General features: G+C 34.5%; 1 protein-coding gene across 1 annotated transcript in view; it reads right to left on the bottom strand.

Annotated features, from left to right (window-relative positions):
• col9a2 (procollagen, type IX, alpha 2) overlaps window positions 1-11,431 on the bottom strand; it is a 30,217-nt gene that overhangs the window by 16,816 nt on the left and 1,970 nt on the right. Inside the window, exons 2-10 of the mRNA XM_053638513.1 lie at window positions 10,824-10,901; window positions 8,495-8,530; window positions 8,261-8,323; window positions 7,368-7,421; window positions 6,700-6,735; window positions 5,401-5,424; window positions 5,001-5,054; window positions 3,298-3,351; window positions 2,141-2,191 (exon numbers count right to left, since the gene is read on the bottom strand). Of these exons, the coding sequence (XP_053494488.1) occupies window positions 2,141-2,191; window positions 3,298-3,351; window positions 5,001-5,054; window positions 5,401-5,424; window positions 6,700-6,735; window positions 7,368-7,421; window positions 8,261-8,323; window positions 8,495-8,530; window positions 10,824-10,901 (450 nt within the window). The remainder of the gene's footprint in view (window positions 1-2,140; window positions 2,192-3,297; window positions 3,352-5,000; window positions 5,055-5,400; window positions 5,425-6,699; window positions 6,736-7,367; window positions 7,422-8,260; window positions 8,324-8,494; window positions 8,531-10,823; window positions 10,902-11,431) is intronic.

The raw sequence follows: 11,431 nt of genomic DNA on the forward strand, positions 1-11,431 counted from the left end.
AAAGTTCGGCCATTCATTTATCTTCAGTAAATAAACAGAGCCAACTTGGCTCAAGTTGGACCAAATGTTTCAAAACACAAGCAAAAACTGTTTTCATTTCATTATTATTTTATCAAAGATCTAAAATTCAAGCTCCAGTCCTATCATCAGGAGATCCATCCATTTTCTGTACCACTTGTCCTACACAGGGTTCCAGGGGAGCCTGGAGCTTATCGTACAAGGTGGGGGACACCCTGGATGGGATGCCAGTCCATTGCAGGGCACAATCGCACACACACCCATTCACACACTATGGACAATTTAGAGATGCCAACCAGCCTACAACGTACTGTACGTCTTTGGACTCGGGGAGGAAACTGGAAAAAACTCCCAAAGCATGGGGAGAACATGCAAACTCCATTCACACAGGGCGGAGGTGGGATTCAAGCTCCCAACCACGGAGGTGTGAGGCATATGGGCTAACCACTAAGCCACCATGCCCACCTCATTAGGAGATCACGCATTTGAATCCCAGCTTGGCCAGGAGTCCGAGGGAGCAAAATTGACAGTGTTTTCTGGGTGGGAGGGATGGCATCATCAATCAGTAGCACTAGCCAATCACGGGCATCTCTGAGCTAATGTATGTTAACGAGGGCTAGTAGCACTTTCCTCCAAATGTGTTACAGTTTGAAAAGATGCTGTAGCTGGCTTCACTTGTCTCTGAGGAACTGCTTACCACAACTGAGTATTGGATTGGAAAATACATTTTCCATAGCGAGTTGAAAGCGTTTTATTAAATCAGGCAAATTTCACTTCTGATGAAGTATAACTCAGAATTAAAACAGACAAAAACCTGTTTGAGAAATATTTGTATGAAATGAAAAAAAATCGGAATATTTCATATAATTATATCTGAAAATTCTTTCAAGTTGTTGTAAGGGCGTGTGATTCAAACAGTAACGCATGGATGCTCCTTACATATAGATCTCTTTCATATAGAGCTACTTCACCCAGCTACTATCAAAATACAACTGATTATTTTTTTATTCATAATAAAAATAAGATGTTTTAGATCTTTGTATTTCACTATATGCCACAATGCTATTGAATACTTGATTCCGACTGGTCATGGGGTGTTGATTATAGATGTTCTATAACAGCAGCTCTGACAGTAGTTCCTACTGCGAAGTTTATATTAAAACTATCGTAATGTAATACATTATCAATTTCATAGTAACAACGTACACAGGGACTTGTACATGAACTTGTACACGAACAGATTTTTTAAAAAGTGGTGATGTTTATCATTTTTGGAAAGAGTCTCCAGTGTCAGTGCTTTGTAACAGTCAGAGGTAAAGCTGTAACTTTATGTTTTCCAACACGGGAAAGTATTCAGGATGAAGCATTTTTCAGTTTCTTGATAACATGGTGAACTGCATGTTTGTGTTATTAACTTTAAGAGGGGAAAAAAAAGGCTTGTGAGGGTATGACTGTTTAGAGCTGTTGTAATGCAAGTGGTATGAGGAATTAACTTGTTTTGTGGATGTTCCACAACATTATATGTAACTATAAGTGAATAAAGGTCAAGTGCTGTTGTGTAATTCATTAAAAAAAATTAAATTATTGGCAAATTGCTATGAGTCAGAGAGAAATTTATTCCTCTGCTTTGCTATGTCCTACAATGCTCCCCTGAGTGAACATCCACAAAACCACTCCAAAAGACAGAAATGCTTCTGCTGTGAAATATATCACCCAGCTGGTTATTTCGACCAGTCACGATCTCACCCCCCATGCACCAGGCTTCCTGTGGCGTCGGTGACATTGTATTAATATGCATTAATGAGCCTTATTCTATGTCATTCTGTCTATATTTATCACTGACCTTTTGCCTGTTCTGTATTAGCCTGATATTCCTGGCATACCTTGCCTGTTTTTCTGACTATCATTGTGGATTTGGGGAAAAATAACCCTTCATTTTTATGATACAACCAAACATCATCTGGGCAATTATTTCTAACACATATTGACATATAACTAAATATAAATAATATAACAAAAGCCTTGTAGCTCAGCACATAATTATACTTTATGTATATACTAATTTGTACATCCACACACACTGGCATGTATCTATACATAAAGTATATAATAATAATCTCACCTGGAAATCAGCGCTGCCTTCTTCTAAACCCAAGAACTTCCCAGGCGGCCCCTGAATGTGATGATAATGACATTTTTTTTCAAAAAGGGGATTTGTGGAAGACAATAATAGCTGTTTACTGTGCAGACACACACTGACTTCACAAAATGAATTGTTTTCAGAAATAAAAAATATTCCACATGTATACTTCATAACACATATTCAATCTGTACATGTAAATACTGTATATATATATATATATATATATATATATATATATATATATATATATATATATATATATATATATATATATATATATATATAGTGTGAGAGTGAGAGAGAGAATCTGCATTAAAAATACTGGGCACAAATACTGGCACATTTTTGTTCAATGTAAAAATACCATTACAACATATTGGTTCAAAGAAATACTTTTATAAATGTATAATGTAAAATATAATTTCTTATTGAATTCTTGAATCTGATTGTTGATTAATTTTCTATAACAGCAGCTCTGGCAGAAATGCTGGCTGTTAATTCAAATCTCAGGTTTATATTAATGCACTGATTCTAATATAATATAATTTCTATAGCAGCAACTTACACTTGTATGGACTTGTATGACAGACATTACACATAATCTAAAGCTAATAATAGATGGAATAAAAAACATTTTGTTATTTAACAAAGAAAAATGAATAATCAATAAGGTGAATCTTTCTGTAAGGATATTCTACTTATTTCTAGCTGATATAACATAAGTGATAACAGGAACTAACTTGACATTCCACAACAATAAACATAACTATGAATGGCTAAAAATGATGACTGCCATTCATTCATAAATTTGAAAGTGTAATCTTTGGCCAATTGCTGTCTTATAAGAGGACTAAAACACATTAGGATGTACTGTTATTGGAAAATAATCAACTTCAGGGTGGTAAAGGCCCTCTGCTTCATGTCACCACCCTTGTTGTTGTTTATTTTCCTATAACAGCATACCCTGTTGTGTTTTATTTCTTAAGTATACACTTGAGAATACTCCCCCAGTGACAGTACAGGTACGCTGAGAGTAAAATAACCCTTTATAATACATGTTTTTATATTGATATAGCTTTAGTAAACCTGCCTTAATCACTTTAATACATTATAACATTAGCAAAAACATGACTTACAGGTTTCCCTGAAGGTCCTGGCAAACCTGGTGGTCCAGGAAGTCCTGTAGCTCCCTGGGAATAGGTAAGAATACAAAAGTCATTAAGAAATAATACATAGATGGAGTATAATGAACTCTTCTGTTCTGTTCATCATTTAACAGTGGATATATGGTTCATCAGGTCCCATTGAACATGGACTCGTTTTGATTTTATGGCATTATACTTTATATTGTTGGAGAGATACAGCTGGTTGACAAATGAAAGGAAAAACTGAATAAATGTGTGGAGAAATATAGCAAGTATGGATGCGGCCAGACAGCAGCACAGCATGATACAAATTATCATGCTCTGTGGAATGTATAAAAAGCTGAGCAGGCCCAGTTGACCCCAAATTTTAATCAAGATAACAAGAGGATTCATTATTGAAGCGCGGATGCAGTAGCTTCAGTCGCAAAGACTGCTCAGTTGGCTGTGTTTCAATAAGAACAGTGACTAAAGTATCATTCGTGGGAAAGATGATTGACTGAAAATGTCAATGCAGGACGTGATCAAACTGTCAACAAGAAGGGTCCGTCGACAAGAGAGTGATATCATAGCAGAGTTGCAGTGCATACACTGCTCATTACCAACATGTTTGAGAATTCAGTCAGTGGTGCAGAAATCAGTGGTCAGCTTCCTTTTGAGGGAAGAGTCAATGCAAATCAATACAAACTTCTTCTGACTGATTACCTTTTGCTTATTATGAAACATTTCTATCCTGATGGGAAATTTTGGAGCAATGTGTAATAGACAGTAATTTCTACCACCATCATCTTAACAGCAATTGAGGAAATATCCATGGAAAGAATGGTGTTCGTCCAGTTCAGTCCAGTTTAGTCCCAGAGACTTGTAGAAGCGATGCCAAGGCACAATGAAGTTGTTCAGGTAGCTCATGGTAGCCCAACAACTTACTAAGACATGTTATGTATTTTTTCCCCATTAATGTGTCATCTGTCTGTGGGTTACCCAACGTTCATTAAGTTTATTTATGGAAAGAGGTGCACAAAATGACTTCCTGATGGTAGGTGCGTGTACAAATATGAGAGAAAGTGATAGATAAAGGTCATGTGACAGGCTAAAATTGGTTCATATTATCAAGCCCTACCTTTTACTAGTTCATGAAGTAGTAAGGTAAAGTAGAATATCTAGAATCTTCTGTCTTGTGACTATTAGAAGATTGTACAACTGACTCTGAATGATTGAATTACTTGAAATCAAGGCTAGGATAATCAGTATGCTGAAATGTTTAGCATCACATTAGTAAAAACATGAGGATCCAAGCACTGCTAATATTGTTACAGCCAGAAGTCACATCATGTCAAGTGGTAACATTTGTTCTGTGTGATGTCCTTGCTGAAAAAACAACAACAACAACAACAACAACAACATAGAAATTATAATGTTTTCCATTACAAATACCATTACGAACAATCAACTATTAACCATTAAAACCATTACCAAATGGCTTCCATTATGTAGTAGGACATTTTAAGGACATATGTCCTTAATGGTATCTACTAGACATAACATGCCACCAATAGAAGGTAACAAATTAGTAGAGCCCCACAGGGTCATTACAGCTTCCATTAAAACCAATACAATTCCCATCATAACCATTAAAACCATTACAAATTCTATGAGGGTTTGTATTTTTTTTCACAGGGGTAAAGTAGATGACCAACCTTGGGTCCAGGGAGTCCAATTTCCCCGGGAAACCCAATCTGACCTGGTGGTCCCTGAAGACAAAAGAATGAGGCGACATGTCATTTACGACTTTGAACTAATTTTACTGTACAGCTTTGCTACACTAATTAGTCATCAAAGTTCTCTACTGGTGAGTTCAAACCCAAGGGAGCTACTGAAGTGGCAAAACCCTTAATCCTTGTCCAGCTATATCCACCTACAAGTTACAAATGGATTCTGGCTCATTTGTCAGTGTATGATAAATTCACAACTATAAATAATAATATTAGCAATAATAATAATAATAATAATAATAATAATAATAATAATAATAATAATTTAGTTAATCTAGTTTAATGACTAGATGGCAATTAATGTTGTGTAGTAATTAGTACTTACAGAAAGTCCAGGAAGCCCAGGTCCCTGCATGAAAATAGAAAATAAATAGAGAATGGTAGAAAATTTAAAACTATTCTAGTATCGGTCTTGTGTCAATGTGACACAATCTTGCTAGAATAATTGATTTTAAAAAATAAAAATATCCAAGGGCTGTATTCAGAGTCTTCAAAGATACATCAATAGCTACACAGGGGAAGCTATTCATATTCAGACTCGAGCTCACTGAACTGAGCATAAGCTTTTCAATTGCATTTAAACCCTGTTTAGACTGATCAAGCTTATTTTATGGGTGAATTTCAAAACATATAATAAACATATAACATTAACATATAATTTAAAAAAAATAGAGTTTAGACTCGTATGGCAATTTCCAAATGAGATTTGAGGCAAGATTCAAATAAACATCTAACAGCAGATTTTGGTTAATTGCCAAGAACGGTTTTAATCTTGATAATCTTGTTAATTTGCAATCTATTTATATTGTGATATGAAATCTACCAACATTAATTGGCTGTCAGTGTATTAAGTATTTGCCAGCCTATAAACTGCAGATCCTATTAATAATAGAGAAGCAAAGAGAGAAGTGTGATTCATTTTTCTTTTTTTTTTTCCAGTATGAACTAGAAATGCTTATCTGTAGTCAGAAGGTAGTACTGTTTGGTATAGATAGTAGTAAAAAGCCTGAAGTTTGGGGACGTGTGGGTGCTCATTGGATGGTTATATATTACAGAATGTCATACATTTCAGTGGATTCACAGCACAAATCTTAAATTTCAGTGTGAAATACAGTGGCAATGGACAAACCTGTGGACAAAAGTCTGAACATAGGTGTGCGCAATTCCATTATTAACCACTATTATATATTTTTAACTCCTTGCTGACAACTGCAGATGATTTTTTTTTTTTTTTTTTTTATTATGTGTTATGTATGTAAACATGAGTTTTTGGATAAAACATGCACATTTTATGTCAATTTTACTGTGCATCCTGCAGCAAGACGACAAGAATCAAAGGCAAAATTACAACCCCAAAAAGATACACAAGGAGACAGTTAGGAAGGCATAGGTGTTATTAGAAAACACTGATATCACATTAAGAAAGAGAGATGCAAACATTTTCATTATTGATTTTTAACCTACACCATTTAAGCATTTAAATTACTTATCATAATGAACGAACATCAGTCAAACATCTACCATCACACAAAAGTATTGTTGCCTTCCACATTTTGTCCTTGTATAAGGTTATATAATCTTTCGCACTATATATAATCCTATAATGTATTAATATTTTACTTACAGGTGGTCCTGGTGGACCGGTAGGTCCTGGTAGACCCTGTGGAAATCAAGAAAGAATTGGTTATGGTGGTAGAAATTATAATGCAAAGCTATCATTTGTCGTCAACTGGCAAACGCAAAAAAAAAACAAACAAAAAAAAACCCTCTATAAATAATGTCAACTTGGACCTAAATGTGTACTGTGGAAAGTTCTGGAATAAAATGAACTATGGCTCTTATTAGTAGCCAAAATTATATTCTACTGTACACATATGAATAATGAGTCTACTATTTGAATAGTTATTTAAAAAGATAATTAAGACTTATATGAGTCCCTGACTGCAAAACAAAGTTTGAGAACCATTACATGTATGTAGTATGTAGAAACTATTATGTCAGATGAAGGAATATTTCATTTGAATTGCCAACAGAAAACCAAAAAGTAATAGTAATATTACTCCTACATAAAACATATCATAACTATTTGAAGCTAGCTGTTGAACAGCTATAACAACCAAAATGCTTATGCATCTACTGCTGGCTTTAAAGGCTACATACAGCCAAAAGTGCGTTTCTGGATTTCTGTTTTTGGTCATTTGACTTTTAATGGAGTGAATTTGAGTGAACTGATTTACAGATTAAATGACACATTTACCATTGCTTATATGTGCTTAAGGAAATCTTACTAACCTTTGGTCCAGGATTTCCAATGGGACCTCTTTCACCCTTTCCTCCAATTAAACCCTGAAGAGAAAATATTTTCAATAATCATCTGTTTAGTAAGGATCTGTCCACAGTTATGTTTATGAGAGAATTTTAATGCCAGTATTAATAGTTTTAAAATAAAGAAAGAAACAAACAAACAAAAAATGAACCTATTACCAAAATGGTAATGAGACTACTTTGTACAGGCAACGTATTTTGACAGTTCAGAGTTTAGGACTAACATTCCAAAGGGGATTTTCTGAGCAAATCCTTCTGATAATTCCATGATTCTGAGCATGTGACTGGGAAAGGTGAGGCCATTAACCTGAACTCTACGGTTTCACTAACCTGTACTCTGAATTTATGCCAAAAACATCCATGATGTACCATCATGAAAGAGATTACACACTAAAGATAAAATGCTTTGCTCAGTTTTATTATTCTTGAACGAGACTGTGCTAGTACTAATTAGGAAAAATATAGAAAATTCACACTATGATAACATTACAGCATTTCAGTGCATCACAGTAAAGGACAATATGGCATATATGACTGCAGCAACTATCTATTAATCTATTTTATAATTTAGTCATGAATATAACTATAAAATCATGCATAACTATATATGACTATATACTGTATATATAACTATAACCTATACTAGTATCATACAGTGTAACTATTTCAGATTCCCTTATTATGGTACAGTTTACCATTTACACAACCTTAATCAGTTTAAGGTTGTGTAAACCTTTACAGTTTACACGACCTTAATCTCAACTCAACTTAATCCACTGCTGTTTCCTTTGATAAAAAGCAGTGATGAAAATGGCATGTGACATGTGATCAGGCATTCCCTGAGCTACGGATGAACTCACATCAATTCCATCATCCCCAGGAGGACCGTCTGGGCCCGGCTGGCCTGCTTCTCCCTTCTGACCCTGCAAAGTGAATTACAGAGGACAAATTAGATTTATCATGTGCAGAAATAGCCTACAGTCTGAAAAGGTTATATTAAGGACACTCAACTCTAGGAGTAAAGTAACATCGATATTCCAACAAAAAGAGTTTCTGTATGAGTCTCAGGGACATTTTTCAAAGAAAGTACTTACAGGAGGTCCAGGAGGCCCAGGAGGCCCTTTTTCACCCTGGAATAAAAAAAATAAATGAGAGCGGGTTAAAGAAAGATAAGTTAGCTATCTAAACTTCATAGCCTTGAAGCTTAGATATACAGGTCTTCAGGTTGCAGAAAAACATTATTGTTAACATAGTGGTGAGATGAACTGTGGTTATTAAAATGTCATATTGCAACTCAGATCTAATAATGTATGAATAGTAACAGCTTAATAGTATAGTTGCTATTTAATCAATATATGAGCTTAATAAAACATAATATAGACTATAGTACTAATATAATTATATAACCTACTATGAATATAGCAGGAATACACTTACATATTGTACAGTACATAAGTCTATTAACAGCACTGTTTGAATGATCAAATCTGATCTTCAAATGTGTCAGAAGGTGTTGATTAATCGTCTATAACAGCTACCTGACAATAGTGCTGGTTGTAATTCAAAGCAAAGGTTTATATTGAGACGTTTGCTCATTCAAATACATTATTGTTTCTAATGATAAATGGATTTAAAAATGCACTGTTAATTGTAAAAAAATAATAAAAATGATATATTTTACGATGCTTAATTGAATCATTAGTGAAGACACCATTTAGTGTCAGGACTTTATAACTTTGTAACAGTGGTAAAGCTGTAACTTTTCCACCAAAGGAATATCTTCAAGACACTGGATTTTGTGGTTATTGGTTATCTTATTTCAAGATAACTTCAGGATAGAGAAAAGAGAGGCTGCTTATAGAATGACTGTTTACATAAATAAGACAAGTGATAGCAGGAATAAATACTGTGATAAGAAGTACAATCATCTGTATCATTCTTTCATAAATAAAATTATTTAAACTTTGGCAAATTGCTGTGGTTTAAGAGGAGTGAAACACGTCAGGTCATGCTGTTACAAGAAAATAATCAAATTCATGGTGGTAATGCATCACGCCGTCCTGTCAGTGATTATTTCCTATAACAGTATGTGCCAGTGTGTTTTATTCCTTACACAATAAGGTGGTTATTCCTTACATAACTCTATATATATATATATATGCACTCTATATAGACACACTCACATTGTATTACTAATGTATGCAGTAATTGGGGAAAATGTTATTGTTTTTGAGCTTTGCATGTACTTTGATGATAAAGCTCCTGTTTAATGCTGTTCCATTTCTTTTCTTTTCTTTTCTTTCTTTTTTTTTTTTTTTTACACCCATAACACCTAGACGTCTACTTTTAATACTACTGCACTGGAATTATAGCTATTGTTCTCAAAATGCCAACACCATTTTATATGCTTAATGACTCCTCCCACAAGCATGCCCCTCCCTACAATAGACACCTAACACTTCTGAGCATTTTATATATTTGTCATTTTTAATAAGAAACCCTTCTCTATATGAATACATACAAGGTTCTGATCTGGCCCAGGAAAATAATTTAAAATCTGTGTTTTAAAGTAAAATTCAAATTTGGAGTGTTAAGACTGTAAAAGAGCTGGTCTCTGTTCTTCCACTAGAGGGCAAAATAGAGACAAAATAGACAAATTGGACAAAATGTAATTGTTCTTCTGCAAATTAAAATATTGATATATGATCTTGATGAAGTCCATTTCAGTTCCAGGTTGTAACACTAGAAAATGTGGACAAGTTCAAGGGGTGAATATTTATGCACGGCACTGTAGGGTAAAAACATAATTTGGAAGAATAGTTTACTTGTTAATGAATTGTTCGTGAAATACATTCAAAAATGTAATTTGATATTTTGTTAAATTAAAAAACAACATCACACATTTAAGGTGAACTGGTCTACTAAACTGTCTGTCTCACTTATCATTGGCCTAAGTATAATCTGAAATGAATTTGACACCCTCGCTTTAAATCATTCACGCATCAGCATGCACTATAATAATAATTAGCATTATTGTTTCCGTAGATCTTCATATTTTCTGCTAATGTACATTTGAGAAGATCATTACACTGCACACAATCTAATCTTAAAGTTATAGATTAAGGTCATAGCTAAACATCAGCATTGGATCCTTCTGAAGAACCACATGCTAAAATCTCATTACAAATCTACTAGCACTCTGTCTCTGTGCTATTAAATTACCTCTGGGCCTCTGCACAAGATGAGAGAAAATCTCTCTAGTTCTCTGCATTAACAGGACGCTATTGTGAACTTGTTTTCATTTCAGGCGCCCTCTCTGTGTAAAATCGTGCAACTGCAAGTGGATGCGAAAACCTGAGCACACAATGAGCGTCTTTGTACGGGATGGGACTTGTGGCACCAGCCAGAGATCATGATACTCACATCAATGCCGTCGGCTCCGGGGGTACCTGAAGGGCCGGGGGGACCGCGAGGGCCCGGAGGTCCAGCAGGTGGGCCACTCTGAAAGAAATTTGGAGAAATGCGAGTGTAAATATGATCAGCATGAATACACTATATATATATATATATATATATATATATATATATATATATATATATATATATATATATATATATTCTCAGTATTAAGAATGTTTCTGTAGGAATATTTATAAAAGGCGCATGTGATATGATAATACTGAATATGAATATACTAATAAATATCAGCAAATAAATAGATCTGTATACAATGCATTCAGTTTCAGCTAAGCCACATTTAACACGTCGTTCGTATTGTTTCGGTGCAACAGATGTTGAAAATTCAGATCCGATTCTCCGGATCAGTGTAGAATAAACAGTACAATTGAAACTAAATGCTGGAGTAAGCAAACACTGAGGGAGGGAATGTGTACCAAGTCTGCTTTTACAGATCTCAGACAAACTGCAATAAATGTGTGTGTTCTGAAAACCTCTGTAACTCAGTATTAAGAATGTTTCTGAATGCAGCGATTCAGTGTTTTAGTTTTCTAAATGTACTAAATGTCAGTATC

This window comes from Ictalurus furcatus, chromosome 12 (genome assembly GCF_023375685.1).
Source record: "Ictalurus furcatus strain D&B chromosome 12, Billie_1.0, whole genome shotgun sequence".
Lineage (NCBI taxonomy): Eukaryota > Metazoa > Chordata > Actinopteri > Siluriformes > Ictaluridae > Ictalurus > Ictalurus furcatus.